Source organism: Pipistrellus hanaki (genome assembly GCF_964339955.1).
Source record: "Pipistrellus hanaki genome assembly, chromosome: 5".
NCBI classification, from domain to species: domain Eukaryota; kingdom Metazoa; phylum Chordata; class Mammalia; order Chiroptera; family Vespertilionidae; genus Pipistrellus; species Pipistrellus hanaki.
The window spans coordinates 100,245,573-100,261,425 of NC_140507.1; the positions used below are offsets into that span (position 1 = coordinate 100,245,573).

Here is a 15,853-nt window from a genome sequence, read left to right on the forward strand (position 1 = left end):
GCGTGTGGGGACGGGGAGGGCGGCCCGTGTGTGGGACGGGGAGGGCGGCCCGTGTGTGGGGACGGGGAGGGCGGCCCGGGGCGTGTGGAACGGGGAGGGCGGCCCGGGGCGTGTGGGGACGGGGAGGGCGGCCCGGGGCGTGTGGGGACGGGGAGGGCGGCCCGTGTGTGGGGACGGGGAGGGCGGCCCGTGTGTGGGGACGGGGAGGGCGGCCCGTGTGTGGGGACGGGGAGGGCGGCCCGTGGCGTGTGGGGACGGGGAGGGCGGCCCGGGGCGTGTGGGGGGATCTGTGTTTCTGTGAGCACAGCCAGGTGCAGAGATAGCAGCGGAGTCGGAGGTGCAGTGAAGCCCCCAGTGAACCAGCCCAGGCCCCTCCCTGACGCTCCTTTTCATACAAACGATAAGCGGGACGCTCAGAGCCACTTCGACCCCCGGAGGCTGAGTGGTGCCTCACGGCGCACCCCAGGACACCTCGTCCCCGAGGCCGCTGCGCTGTAAGCAGGCCCTCGGAGCGCCCTCCGGGGCGCGGGCTGTGAGGACGTGTGACACCTGCGCACCACAGGGAGGGGACCGGACCAGGGCCGCGGCCGGCGGGCGGGTACTCACAGGTCGAACACCAGGTAGTGGAAGCCCTCCTCCGAGATGCTGTCGTGCAGCCGCACTGCGGGGGAGAGAGAGAAGGCAGCGTTACACGTGTGGCACCCTCCTCCCCACAGCGCCCCGCGCGCCGCGGCTCCTGCCGCCGGGAGGGCTGGCCTACGTGTGACCGGCTCCACAGAGACCTAACTTGTGAGGACGGGGCACTGCCCTGCCGGGGGGCGCGAAGGTGAAGGGGTGGAGTGGCCAGGCTGCCGGTGAGGAGCCGTGGTGGGCAGAGTTGTGTCTGCCCCTGGATGCGGAGTGCCACCGGCCACGCCGTCCTCACCGGCACCCCCATCAGCCGACAGGGCCCCGTCAGAGCGTCCACTCCTACTCCTCCCCACGGACATGGTTTTCATGGATTCTACGGAGGAAGGAGGGGGAGAGAGAGAAACCCACGGCTGCTCCCCTGTGCACGGACCAGGGTCACACCCACAGCTGTGTGCGCCTGGCCCGCACAGGCCCGAGCCCGTGCGCAGGACGTGCTCTGATCGCGGGGGCCAGCCAGGCTGGGGGGCGTCTGGTTGGGGTCTCTGCCTCTAGGCCCCTTTCCTGGGAAATCCCCACACCGCACCCCCTGGCCGACCTGTCCACCGTTTTCATTATGACGCTGCTTCTAAACTCACGGCGCTTACCAAGTTAGAAGCCAAACATGTGCAACTAGAACTTCTCATAAAATCACCCACTAGTTCCTCACACTAATGCTGCTTAAACGTTTGCAGGGGGCTAGGCTCTTACTGATAACTAGCCAAGCAAACGTTTCTCTTCTGAACTAAAACTCTCGGCGTCTACCCTAGCCTCTGAGGTTAACACTCATGCAGACTCACACTGCTTGTTCTGTTCATTTCACATAAGCCTCTCCCAACTCGCCCCACGGATGGCCAACCCCCTGATCATACCACTGCCCGTGTGCCAGGCCGTCGCTGGAGGCTGCAGGGGCAGGCGAAGCGGCCACCTCGTGGGACCTGCACCTGAGCAGTCAGGACCGGACACGACGCACCACGGCCTGTCCTTAGCGTGTTCTCCACGCGTGATGACTGCCACGTGGAAAGGTGGACTCAAGAGAACCCTGTAGTCGGACCCAACTACCACCACCTGTGAGGGGCTTTGCAGCACCTGCTCCTCCCAGGCTCAGACCCAATGCAAGGCATGCTTTAATTCTTTCTGTTGGTTTGTTTTGTTAATCCTCACAGGATTTTCCCCCATCGCTTTTCAGAGAGGGGACCGAAGGAAGGGGTTGGGGGAGAGACAGATAAAGAGAAACATTTATATGAGGGAGACACATTGACTGGTTGCCTCCTGCACATGCTCTGACCAGGAGCAGGAGTAAACCTGAAACCTAGAAAGGTGCCCGTGACTGGGAATCAAACCTGTGACCCTTCGGTGTGTGGCTGACCACACTGGCCAGGGCCTAAGTCCATTCCTGAAGTCCAATGCCAAGCCCTTCAGGCTTCATCCTGGCCTGCTACTGAACCTTCCGGCTCCTTCCCCAGGAACTTCCAAGGCAGAGGCCCCCTCCCCCCGCCCCCGGCACTCCCCCTTCCAACTCCCCACACCTCCCCCCCCGCCCCCCGCCCCTGGCACTCCCCCTCCCAACAACCAACCCCACCCCACCCCCGCCTCCCCCTCCCAACTGCCCACCCCACCTCCACCACCCACCCCCCGCCCCCGGCACTCCCCATCCCAACTCCCCCCCACCCCCCCGCCCCTGGCACTCCCCCTCCCAACTTCCCACCCCTCCCCCCCAGCCCCCTGGCACTCCCCCTCCCAACTTCCCACCCCCCGGCACTCCCCCTCCCAACTACCCCCCCCCCCGGCACTCCCCCTCCCAACTCCCCACCCCACACCCCCCCCCCGCCCCTGGCACTCCCCCTCCCAACTTCCCACCCCTCCCTTCCAGCCCCCCCGGAACTCCCCCTCCCAACTCCCCCCCCCCGCCCCCGGCACTCCCCCTCCCAACTCCCCCCGCCCCCGGCACTCCCCCTCCCAACTCCCCCCCACCCCTCTAGCCCCCGGCACTCCCCCTCCCAACTTCCCACCCCCCCACCCCTCCAGCCCCCGGCACTCCCCCTCCCAACTCCCCCCCCACCCCTCCAGCCCCTGGCACTCCCCCTCCCAACTCCCCCCCACCCCTCCAGCCCCCGGCACTCCCCCTCCCAACTCCCCCCCCCCGCCCCCAGCACCCCCCTCCCAACTCCCCCCCCACCCCTCCAGCCCCCGGCACTCCCCCTCCCAACTCCCCCCCCCGCCCCCAGCACCCCCCTCCCAACTCCCCACCCCCCCCACTGCCCCTGGCACTCCCCCTCCTAACTCCTCACCCCTCCCCCCCAGTCCTCCGGCACTCTCCCCCCTCCTCCCCCCCGCCCCTGGCACTCCCCCTCCAACTCCCCACCCCACCTCCACCCCCCACCCCCCGCACCCGGCACTCTCCCCCCAACCCCCCCCCCCGGCACTCTCCCCCCCATCCCCCCCGCCCCCGGCACTCCCCCTCCCCCCCGGGCACTCTCCCCCCCATCCCCCCCACCCCCGGCACTCCCCCTCCCAACTCCCCAACCCCCCCCCCCACTGCCCTCGGCACTCACCCCCCAACTCCCCACCCCTCCTCCCCCCCCCCCCCCCGCACTCCCCCTCCCAACTCCCCACCCCACCCCACCCCCCACTGTGGCAAGTGAGTGTCCTGTCCTAGCAGGGGACGCTAGAACGCAGGGGTGGGGTGGCTGGCAGTCCCTCCTCCCCGCCTCGCGCCGCCTGGCCGTCCGGGCAGCGTGGCTAACTTGCGCTAAGGGCTGAGCTTTCTTCACCAACAGACCACGCGGGAGCCGCGCCTCACAAACCAGTTTCACGCACTCCCTTCGGGACTCCGGCGCGCTTCTAGGGCCAGCGCGCCCCCACAGCCCGAGCGCCTGCTGCCCACGCGGCAGTGCCGCCTGCGGAGCGGAGCGGACGGTGGGCCCCTCTCTCATCTGCATTAGCCCGCTGCCCTCCTCTGCACGGGCGGGGAGCCTGGTCTCTGCCAAGGGCCATCTGGATATCTAACACATCATCTGCGGGCGTACACTTAAAACTCTAAGCACTAACATTTCATTAACTCGCCCCTAATGCCTCGGCAGGGCAGGGTCAGACCAAATGGTTTTGGTGACTCCCACAGCCTGTGGGCCGACATTCCCACCGGGCTGGTCTGCCTGCTCCCAGGCTCGGCCACGGGGTTTCCTGAGGGCCTCTCTCCTCAGGGGCGGACGGGCGGCTGCAGCAGTGCCCGTGCCTCGGTGAGCTGAGGGTGCGGCTTAGAGCCCACAGGGGTTGTGAGAGTGGTCGGCAAACTCTAGTCAACAGAGCGGCAACGGCAGCTTGCGAGCCGCAGTTTGCCCACCGGTTATAGGCTATGAGCCACGAGGAGTGAAAGTCTCACTGTGCGCTCAGGCCCAGGGAGCAGAGCGAGCAGGGCGGCCAGCGCCGCGGGGACCGGCACTCACACCTGCTTTGGGGACACAGGTTCCTCAGCCCAACAGCCACTGCCGTCCTAGCACTCGGCACAGTCGTCTCTGGGGGGTGAATGATTCTGAACAAGTCCAGTTACTCAGGTGCAATGCATCCTGGTGATCGGACCCTCTGTTTCCCGTTAAAACCAGTCTCAGAAAGGCATCCTGCCAGGCAGCAGGACGGTAGAGACAAACCATTTGGCCGGGTCCATGCTCCTGCATCACGCAATTCTAGATGGTCCCCACGTGCCTGCCGGCGTCTGGCAGGGAGGCTGGTACGAGAAAATGTCAGGACAGCAGACACCCAGCCGCATCTTTACGGGAAATGTGTGCATGTTCCTCCTGCTTCTCACAGCCCCTGCGCCTCCTTCCAGAAACTGGGAAGTGTTTCGTGTGCTCATCCAACCAGGACACCCCCGCCCCACACAGGGCTCCACCGGCCAGCTGAACTCCAGCCTGGCCGACCCCCTCCCCTGAGACCAGGGTGTGGCCCCGCCCCTCTACTGGCCGGGCCTGGCCCCGCCTACTGAGACCAGCGCAGGGGGCGGGGCTGGGCTGGACAGAGCACCAGCAGCTCCTCTCACTGAGCGTGCAGAGGAAGTTAAGCTCTTCCATGGGAACTTTGAAGTGTTTAAACTGGCATGTTCTGAAGACTGGGCTTCACTTCTACCCATGAGTGGACAGCAAATCGTTGCTGGAGACATCCCCGTTTCTCCTCAGTCACTGCACGCTGCTCTCGCCCAGGCTGCGACAGTGGAGAACAAGCCCCAGGTAATCATGCCAGTAATCCCATGTAGAAACGTGCTTTCTGCCCCTCTGATAACTTTTGGCGGCCTCCCAGTCAGACCTCCCTGTCGGCAGCAGCTCCGTCCACGGAGCCGCAGGACGCTGGGCCGTGGACCCAGCCAGTACTCAGGGCCAGGCCAGCCCCTGTGGCCTGCACTCGTCCGCCGGCTACAGGCCCCGTCCTGCGCTGGTGCCCCTGCTCCGGATCCCCGGTCCCCACGTGACGCTCACAGCCTGCGCGGAGCACAGTGCGGCGCCAGGACTCGCCGCAGGACATCTCTGCCAGCTCCGCTCACACGCCTGTCCCTGCCGTCTCAGCCCCCCGCAGCCTCCGTGCGCCTGGAGACAGCACGTCCACATTGTGCTGCGGGACCACGTTAGCCAGCCGCTGGCCACCAAGGCGGAAACGTGGGCTAAGCAGATGGTGTCCCCGCCATGGAGCTCAGTGGCCGCCCGGCCGCCGGGGATCCCCCAGGCTGATCTCGGACCCCACCTGGAAGTGGTCCGAGGGCTGCGGGGCTCACAGACAAATGTGAGAGAGCAGCGGACGCCTGGGCGTGTCTGCAAATTCTGAGGACTGACTGTGCGCATCCCTTTCCGCTTCCCGGGTCCTGGCTCCAGCTCTGTCATCGGACTCAGTGCCATCGCGACGCTGTTCACACACACAGTGCTGCAGGGGGAGAGGCAGCTGTGGGCCGGCTAGGACATGAAGCTTTCTGATACACACGTTTCATCAGGTCAATCCACCTGAGACTTCGTTTTCCAGACACAGTATCCCTAAGTATTCCCACTCACCAACATCGCCGACACTCACAGGTCCGCCGCACACCCACAGGGCATGTGCTGGAGCCCACACCAACATCAACTGTAAAAACCAAACACGACCCAAAACAACTGTAAGAATTTGGTTCTTCAGGGAAAGACAGATGGCATTAACTGATTAAAAGGAAGTTTTTAGCTTTTTAAACTTTTTAGTGAGAAATGACTCAGTAAAAGCACGTCCTAAGTAGCACGCACCTGAGCAACGGCCACACATGCAGCGGACAGTCACCCAGGCGCAAACGTAACCACCACACACTCCTCCCCCGTCATCCGCCACGTGTCCAGTCCTCTGCACAGTGCCTGTGACGGCCACGCATACCAGCCTGTCCTGGGGCACTGAGCGGGCAAAGCTCCCCTGCCCCATGCTCCTTCGCTGTAGCTCGTCCTATAGATTCTCTCGTGTCAACATCACATTCGCAGCGAAATCAAAGGACTGAAGAGCAAACTCTCTGCTTGCCTCTGTCCCGCCCTCTTAAGCCAGCCGCCACACCCCTCATGGGATGCTGCAGGGCTCGAGGCCTGGACAGGAGAGCACGTGACAGGAGCGCGCGGGAGCCTGGCCACCAGGGTGCACAGGCAGCACGTGACCACCCCCCATCTCCCGCCCATCCATCCCACCCAAACCACAGCCCAGAGCACCGCTTGCTGGTAACGAAGATGACGCTTCTGCCCAGGGACAACGCTCCCGTGGCAGGGATGGAGGCAGAGAAGGGAGTGCAGACGGGCCAGCGTCTTGCTCATCAGTGTGTCTGCAAGGCGCTGCCCAGAGCCTCATCCACACAGTGTCCCTGACCTGGTCCCCTGGGTCCGTTCGTGACAGGCAGGGCATCATTAGACACTCGCTCAGTCAGGCTCTCGGGGTGAGAACTGGGAGCGGAGTCCACGCGGCCTGTGCTAAGGCCTTCATCACACTGGCGGGAGGCAGCCGGGACTGGCTGGGAAGGTCAGGTGAGCTTCCAGGGAAAACCCCCACCAGGTCCAGAACCAGCCTGAGGAGAGAACTGCCCTGTGCCCACACGTCACACCCACGGAGAGCCCGGAGGGGGCCCCGTCCGTGAGAGAGGACATGGCTCTGGGTGCCATCCACCAGCGGGGCCCTCGGTAGATCAAAGCCCGGACACTGGGCAACACTCTTAGGGAGAAACAGAAAACCAGTTGAGAAACACCAGACCCAAAGGCCTGGGTCCTTCCAGCCCGATTTGGAAGGCACGCGTGGCAGAGCCAAGGCTCCAGAGCCGGCCACGTCCGGGCTGCGCCTGTCCTGGGTCGGGAGGGACCATCCCAGGCGCGGGCCGGTCGGCCTCCTGCAGCCTCGGCGTTAGAGGAAGGCCAGCTGCGCTCCCCGCAGACCGGCCAGGAAGCCCGGCGCGGCCACAGCGCGGGTGCCACTGAGAACGCGCGAGGCGTGTGCCGGCAGGTCCGCAGAGAGACGTTCCTCGCGGGCATTAAAGGTTCCCTTAAGAGAGTTTCCAGCCGAAACCAGTTTGGCTCAGTGGACAGAGCGTCGGCCTGCGGACTGAAAGGTCCCAGGTTCGATTCCAGCCAAGGGCATGTACGTTGGTTGCGGGTACATCCCCGGTAATGGGTGTGCAGAAGGCAGCTGGTCGATGTTTCTAGCTATCCTTCTCCCTTTCTCTCTATGGAAAATCAATAAAATATATATTTTTAAAAGAGAGTTTTCAGAGGCTGCAAAGCTCTGTTTGTGGAAAATACACTTAGAAAGTGACCAGCTTCCTGTTTGTCTGCCAGTTTGCTGAGCACCAGCAGAGGACACCCCCTCCCCCCCCCCCCCCCACACACACACACACAGGAGGGTGTCTCCACACCAAGGCTGCCACCAGAGTGGCCAGTCACGTAGCTCAAAGGACATGACAGCCCGACACGGACACAGTGCACGTGAGGGGAGAGAACAGAGGCGGGGACGACAGGCCCACAGTGCCGGGTGTCTCCTGAAGCTGCATTGGTGGGGATGGGAAGTGCGTTCAGTTTACCAGGCACACAGGTCGTTGCTGTGGTGGCGTCTCCAACATGGCAGCTGTCAGGCCGTAAGCCGTCCCTGAGAGGAGCCATGCGAGTCGGCACGGCAGGAGGGTGTGTCCCCCGCGCTGCGCTGTGCAGTGAGTTCCCGCCGTGGGCACGGGACTGCCAACAGGACCGAGCTCTGAGCCTATGGCATCACGCCCGCACGGAAGACACCCGCCCAGCCTCGAGCAGTTGCTGTCGTGTTAAGAACCAGGTTAAAGGGGCAGCCATGGGACAGCCGGGGAGGACAGGGACGCACGTGTCAGAACTATTTCTGGGTGTGGGGGTGCTGGAAGGTCTGTCAGGAGGATTCTCCGAAGCCTGCCTATCCGCCTGTGCGGCCACCACAACCACATGCCACAGACTCGGGCTCACACAGCCACACCCCCGTCCGGGGCTGGAGTCCCGTCCAGGGGCTGGGCGTCAGTTCTGGGGAGGGCTCTCTTCCTGGCGCGACTTCGGGGGACAGGCCCTTGGGTCTCCTCCTCTTACAGGGGCTCACGCCCACCATGGGCCTCACCCTCATAAGCTCACAAAGGCCCCGCCCCAAAGACCACCCTGGGGAGTGGGATTTCAGCGTGACCGCAGCACCGGCTCCCCAGGCGGGAAACAAGGGCCTTCCACCATCAACCCCACCCCGCTCTGGTGCTCACCCACAGCCTCCAGGCCTGCACGGCACACCCCACCCCGCAGGCCTGTGCCCTCACTCCCTGCGGGCGTGGCTCACTTCCACGTGGGACCCCAGAGTGCAGGCAGGACGAGGCCGGGGAGTGCCTGGAGGGCCCGCACGGCAAGAGGAGGGAATGAGCACGCTGCAGCTGAGGCCGCGGAAGCTGACTGCCACGGTGTCCCTACAACTTGAAACAGTTCTTTATCCAAACTGGAGCAGACCCTCAGTATTGTGCTTTGTTTCTCAAAATAACATAACAAAACCAATCCAGTGGAAAGAAGCTGAGTGAGAGTGAGCTATAAAGGGAGTTATTTAAAGTCGCTGGCAAGTCACAACCCCGCGTGCGCCCTTATCTCCTCCCCGGTTTCGCTCAGGTTTGGTTTCAGAACCTCCTGGAGCTCAGTGCGTCCCTTTGTTCTGGCCCGGGCACCACGGGACGCTCGGGAGGCGCAGGGACACGGTGCCCGCCGGGCCAGGCAGGGCTCTAAGGGATGCCTCCCCGCCAGGTGGCTGGCCCAGGCCTCCTGCCCACCAGGGCCTGTGCAGTCCGGCACAGTGTGCGAGCAGGCATGACTGCAAGTCACCGCCTGTGCTCTCTTCCATGACCGCTGGGTGCTAGTCTTGAAGATAAACTGTGAGGGAGGTCCCCAAGGCTGAGGAGCTCGGCATAGGGGAGTCTGGGACATAAATGGGTCACGTGGCGCCCTGTGCAGACAGCAAGGCAGCAGCCCTGCAGCCAAGCCCCGGGCGCTGCATGCCGGGGCTGGTGGAACCAGGCGAGAGCAAGGCTGCTCCAGCAAGTGCGGGGAGCGCAGGAAGGTGACTGCAAAGCAACAGGTGGGATGGCGTGACCTTTATGCCGGGCAGAGTGGAGAGGGCAGGCGCCCAGGAGATAAGGGAGGGCGTCTCCCAGGCGCCAGTCACAGCAGCTGGGCAGGTGGCTCACACTCTCACCGCAGAGACAGGGGCGAGGCCAAGAGCGAGGTGCCCACGACCCGAGTCAGCAGGAGGGGCTGGTCCTGGACAGGCCAGTGTCACTGGGAGCCTGAGGGGGAGGTGGGGACTGGGAGCTGCGGGAGCAGGAGGTGCTCACAGGCTCACCTGAAAGGTTCAGGGCCTTGACAGTGTGGAGAGGACAGCCCGCTGTGCCGGAACTGACTTGTTTCAGCTCCCAGGATTTGGGGGCAGCACTGTCCCCCCAAATGTGGTCCCTGATAGGTGGCTCTGCCCTGTATCTGCAGGAGCACCCCCAGGCCGCACGAGCCTCTCCTGACCCCGCTCTGCTTGGAGCGGACGTCCTCTCTCCCGCACCAGTGGGCTGGGGCGATGGTGCGATCAGAGCCCCTTAGATCAGGGCTGGATCGGGAGGTCTGGCCCTGCCAAGGCCACCGCAGGCGGGACTGACACCCGGGTGCTTCCTTCCTGCGACATACGTTCACGTTAGGTGAGTTCTAGAGAGAACGATGTGATAAGCAGCCGAGGCCCTTGCAGGAAAAAGGCTCCCACCCGAGGGGCAGCTGCCCAGCGAGCCTGGCCCCCAGCCGGCAGGAAGGGGAGGAAGGACAGGGCCCACAGAAACAGACCCGGACTTTGGAGTCAAACACAGGGCTCTGAATCCGGCCCCACCCTCGGTAAACTGTCCCGCCCCAGCCGCTTCCTGTGTGCAGGGCCCAGGGCGGCCCAGGGCGGCTCAGTGCTTACACACGGACTCGGAGCCTCGAGTCCCTGGGAAGGAAAGCAGATAACCAGGGCCAGTGTGTGGACACCGGGTCGGTAGGTTATCACCACCTCAGCCTCCACCTGTCCTTAGTGCGGGCGAGGACGAAGGGGACAGGAGGCATTAAGAGGCTTCGCCCAGGTTTACAACATCACCCCGAGCACAAGACCTCTGTAACCATGGTCCTTGAAACCTGTATCAGAACCACCTGGGGCGTGACTTAGTGAATTAATAAACAGCAAAGCAAGAAAACAAATGAACGGGCACCGACTCCTGGAGCCGTGGCTGCGCTGGCGGCCGCGTGCTGTGCACTGGGTCAGGGAATGCCACACAAGCGTGGCGGCCACCGTGGGCTCCAGGCACCCGCGGGACAAGCCCTTGGAGCACTCACTGGTTCCGCGTGGCCACCAGGCTGCACCGCCCCTTTGCTCAGGACGGTGAGGGATGGCGGGAAGAGCCCAGAACAACAGGAAACACAAGGCATGTGGCCTCTCCCTGCCTCCCACATCCCTCCCACCTGCAAATGCCACCAAGAGGGGACAGCTGGACAGCTCAGCCTGATACCCAGTGTCCAGGAGGGGCTGCAAGGATGCCAGCTCAGGTGTCCCTCGTCTGTGCACGCTCACCACGCAGCCTCAAGGCCACGCCACTGCGAGCACTGGGGACTGTCCCCTCCTCCTTCATAGGCCCACACAGCTGGCCCTCCTGAGCCGTGAACACGGCCCCGCACAGCTGGCAGGCCCTGCACATGGAGGGAGGCTGGAGGACTTGTGGCTGACGGGCTGGAAGGTTGGTTTAATAAAATATTACATATTGGAATCGATACTTCCCTTCGCCTGTTTCTTCAGTTCCTCATTCAGAAAGCCACGAAGCCCTTCGGTTGTGAGGGTACCAGGTTCCTCAAGAATTGGCATCTGAGCGTCGCCTGATACTCACACAATCTGAACTGTTTCCACACCTTCTCACGGTGCTTTTCAGGAAGAAAGTTCTTTTTAGGAATACAACATTGCCAGGAGTCTCCAACACGGGCAGAAAGACACTAAGGGGGCGGAGCTGCAATGGGCAGCTTAAGCCATGACAGCTGTGCGGGCCAGGGACTCCTGCGCGGCCAGGAGTCCGCACGCAGGGCTGGCTGCACCGAGGCAGGGCGCTGTGGGAGTCCCAGAGGAGAGGACTCGGGGTGTTCTGAGCAGCAGCAGCGAGCCAAACTCAGATCTGCACCACGTTCTCTAGCTTCGTACTAGCACACAGCAGGAGTTCCTCTGTGCACACAACCCAAGTTCCAGTAAATGAGCCCAGGAGGGTGAGGGTGCACCTTCCTTGCAGAGCAGTGGAGTCTGCGTCTGCGTGACACAGCCAGCTGTCTGGCTCTGGGAGGCCCGCAGGGCCTGGTGGGAGGGATCAAGGTCAGCAGCCACCACAGGCCCAGGTCACAGAGCCGCCTGAGCTCAGTAGCACAGACTCTAAGCAGAACACAGGTGGGCCCAGGAGAGCAGGAAACATGAGCCCTGCAGCAACACTGGGCAGCAGGGGCAGGGTGTGGGGCAGGGCTGGGGCACGGGGAGACAGGCTGGGGTTTGGCGCTGTGCCTCCCCAGGGGCCCTGACAGCCATGGGTGTGACACTCAGCACAGCTGCAGCTCGGGGCACATCCACACCAGCCTGTCCCTCACGCCTGCCACTGACCCGTGTCTCTCTAGGGACACCCCTCTAACACCTGCAGGGCCAGCACACGGGGTCTCAGGACACTGGGCAGGGTCAGGACCGGGGCTGACAGGGGCAGCCATCCGGGAGGAGTCTCCTCGGGAGAGATTAGGCACCCACACCCATCCGCCTCGCCGCCCAGTGTGGTCACACAGGAGCTCTCACCCGAGGCCACGCTCCTTCAACTGCTGAGCCCACAGACCCGGTCTCAGGTGTTTGGGGAGGCGGGCAAAGAGGAGGCTCGGGAAACAGGTCTAACACAGCAGAACGTGCAGAAGAGACCACAGCCGGCAGGCCCTGGCTCTGAGCACAGCACGGCTGGCCCAGGGGTTTGGAAGTGAGGAACAGCCAGGGGTCGGATTTTAGCATAAATTTCAGAGAGGAAGGGAGAGGGAGAGAAATATAGAAACATCAATGATGAGAGAGAATCATGGATCGGCTGCCTCCTGCATGCCCCTTACTTGGCATCGAGCCCGCAAGCCGGGCATGTGTCCCGACCAGGAATTGAACCATGACCTCCTGGTTCCTAGGTCAACGCTCAACCACTGAGTCGCATGGCCCAGGTGGGTTTAACTTTTAAACAAAAATCATAAAAACTACATCACTGTTACTATCCTATATATAATAGTAAAAGTATAATATGCAAATCGACTTAACACCAGAACGACCGGCAGCTATAATGCGTACTGACCACCAGGGGGCAGATACTCAAAGCAGAAGCTCCCACAAGGGGAGCGCTGCTCAGCCAGAAGCTGGGCTCATGGCTGGCAAATGCAGTGGGGGTGGCGGGAGCCTCCTGCCTCTACTGCAGGCAGGCAGTAAGGAGCGAGGGGTCCCAGATTGTGCGAGGATGAAGCTGGGCTGAGGGACATTCCCCCCCCCCCCCCCGCCAGTGCACAAATCTCGTGCACCGGGCCTCTAGGATTAAAGAACAAAATAAGAGAAAGCTGAAGGAGACAATGAGAATTCTTGAAAATACGCATTTGCTGGGGAAACCGTGCCGTTTCCCACCTTCGTTGAAAGAGGACATCAGCTCCCAGCCAGCAGCAGCAGCAGGTATGCTGAGCGCGGAGGCCTTCACACCGAACGCCAAGATAAGGAGGTGAGATTTAATCGCCCACAGGTGAGCTTTTACCGCTGTGCCGTGTTCAGTTACCTTATCTGCCCGGGGCTGAGCCGGCAGCAATAGGCTGCCTGTTCCGGGAATGCAGACCGAGGCGTCGGCACAACCGCCGACAGGAGGCCACGGAGGACAGCGCCGCTCCAGGGCTGCGGGCTTCTCATGGCCGCCGCTCACGGGGAAGTAACGTGAAGGTCATTCCCACGCTCCTCCAGGCCGACATTTTAGGAAATGAAAGTTGCACAAACCGCAGGCGGCATGAGCTGTCACTCAGCCCGGCCCGCGTGTGCGGAGCAGGGCTCTGCCTCCAGCCGGCCGGCGGCTCCCGCAGCCTCCCCCTCACTGTCCGGCCAGGGCACCTGCAGGCCCCTTGGGGAGCGGGCGGGCCACGCCGCTCTGCTGCTCTCCCAGAACTACGTCTTGGGCTCTGTGTGGGAACGGGAAGTTTTTAACCTGATGTCTATCCTGAGCCTCCACGCTCTCCTAGGACGGGAGCGGAGCAGCCACGTCTGCACCTCGCTGCTGCCACGTAGGCGCCCTGGCCTCCCGGAATCCCGGACCACCGGTTGGCGACCACTGCACTAGAGGGTCTCCCCACCAATGGTGACTGTGGAGAAGTCATATGGATTCAAAATTTTAGTTTCTTCAATTATTAAAGAAAAGAAAAATTAGCCGAAACCGGTTTGGCTCAATGGATAGAGCATCGGCTTGGGGACTGAAGGGTCCCGGGTTCGATTCCGGTCGAGGGCATGTACCTTGGTTGCGGGCATATCCCCAGTGGGGGGTGTGCAGGAGGCAGCTGATCGATGACTCTCTCTCATCGATGTTTCTAACTCTCTATCTCTCCCCCTTCCTCTCTGTACAAAATCAATAAAATATATTTTAAAAAAAGAAAAAAAAAAAGAAAAAGAAAGAAAAGAAAAATTAGTTTGTATAGCTGTCCTATAGACCCTGTTATGGTACTATTACTTGTATGTTATATAGCACACACATCACATCACAGACAGCATGCGTGGACCACTGAGGCACCCCGCTGCCTGTCTCCGTCAGACGTCTCTGCAGGTGAGCCAGTCCCGGGGGACCCTCCAGGAGGAGGCGGTGACGTTGTGTCTGCGGAGAAGGGCGCCTGGGCAGGCGGGAGGCCTCGAGCTCAGGGTCAGCGGGGGGCATGGTCCGCTGAGGCGGGCACTCCTTTCCCTTCATTTCCTCACCCCGCCAGGTGCCCGGGCACTGCCTGTCTGGGGTAGTGGGGGGAGGGGGTAGCTGCAATGAAGGAGGCTGTCTGAGATGTGACGATGTGGCCCTCAGGCCACCACCCTGCACAGCTGCAGCACTGACAGGCGGGGTGAAAGGGCCTGGAGGCCATCAGAGAGCTGCCCTCCAGGCTGGGGTGCATGCTGAGATGTAAATGCTTCTTCAAATAGGACGTATCTCAATTTGGCTTAACAAACATCAAGAGGAAACAAGTTATTTTGTGAAAATAAAAGACATATAATGATAAAGAGGGAGCGAAGCAGAGGTATGAGTTCCCTCCAAGTGTTTGCTCCCTTTGTGCTGGGCTGAGTCACCGTCACCTCCCCAGCGGAATGCAGGCCCTGCTGGCCGCGCAGCCTGCGTGCAGGGTGGTGCGGAGGGTCTGTCACACGCACAGCGGTGTGTCTGAGGGGCTGTGCGTGTGACTTCCCGGGCCTTGTCCGGCGGGCCTGCCCCGCCCTACAAGGCGTCTGAGCTGAGAAGCCTGCTGGCTGGTCCCCTCTCTGACATGTGACCTCGCCCACCAGTGGGGTCTCAGTCCTTGGCCTGCCTCTAACAGAATCGTTCCCAGTCAGCTTCGTAAGACCCACCTCCACCCCCATATCTCCTCACGGTCATTTCCACCATGTACACCCTGCTCCCCGGGCCCCCTCTCAGGGCTCCCAGTTCCTGGGGCTCCTCGTTCTAGGGGGCCACGTCCCAGGGGGCTCCCAGTCCCGGGGGCTCTGTGCATTGAGCCTGGGCTAGCTCCTCTGCGCCCAGGACACTGAATGACGCCTCTGGCTTTAGCGCAGGCACGACTGCTTCTTTGGCAGCAGCCACAAAGTCTACAGCACCAACGGCCTGTCTAGTCCTCTCATGAAAGCGACCCCTACAATGCCGTGGGGGCGGGGCGGGAGGGGGAGCAGGGACGCTGTCTCCCTTGACCTTCATCATCACAGTGACACGTTCATTTTGTTGATTTCGAGATAATTCCATGGTTTCATCTAAAGGGCTATGAAAATGCCCACAAGAAATTCTGGAAGTTAACATACACAGGAGTGTTATAAAAAGGCAGAAATAAAAACGAGTATTAAATGTGGTTCTCTGGTTTCTGCCTGCATGATTGTTTCCTGCACTTCCCACTGATGTGTGCATGACTGTGAGAATCAGACAAACGTCAAACAGCCCTGGTGAACAGAGCTCCAGCGAGCACCCCGCTCAGCGAGCCCCACTTTCCAATGTGTTTCTCTGGGAGAAACCGTCTGCTGGCTGCAAGTTCTCAGACGATGGATCCTGTGCCGAGAGTAGGCTCACAGAAATAAAACGCACACATTTCCGGGGGACCCGTGCAGCAGCACCTGCCTGGAAGCTCCAAAGCCTGGCAGACAGGAAACAGCACGTAATCAAGTGGAGGAAGGCGAGGAGGGGGAGCAGAGGACCAAGTCCCTGGCCTCTCAGCCATCACACTGTCTGTTCCAGGGAGAAGAGCCAGGCTGTTCTGTGTGACTCTCAGGACCGCTCGCTGGGCGATGCTCAGGGTTCCTGGGTAGGGCCTGCTCATTCACGCCAGGACTAACGAACACCCACGAGGTGGGGATCATGGCACTCCTAGGCAGGAAAGGAACAGACACTGCGAGGGCCTCTGCATCACAAGAGAAG

General features: G+C 62.1%; 1 protein-coding gene and 1 long non-coding RNA gene across 25 annotated transcripts in view; one reads left to right on the plus strand and one right to left on the minus strand.

The window, feature by feature from the left end:
* Nucleotides 1-15,853, minus strand: part of CAMK2D (calcium/calmodulin dependent protein kinase II delta) — a 144,637-nt gene that overhangs the window by 60,845 nt on the left and 67,939 nt on the right. For 11 of the 24 annotated variants that reach the window (XM_084883424.1, XM_084883422.1, XM_084883421.1 and 8 more), the window contains exon 4: nt 607-661. The exons of the other annotated variants lie outside the window; for them this stretch is intronic. In XM_084883424.1, coding sequence (XP_084739550.1) covers nt 607-661 — 55 coding nt within the window. The remainder of the gene's footprint in view (nt 1-606; nt 662-15,853) is intronic. 24 annotated transcript variants of the gene reach the window in all.
* LOC311622356 overlaps nt 1-15,853 on the plus strand; it is a 385,135-nt gene that overhangs the window by 25,595 nt on the left and 343,687 nt on the right. The window lies entirely within an intron of this gene.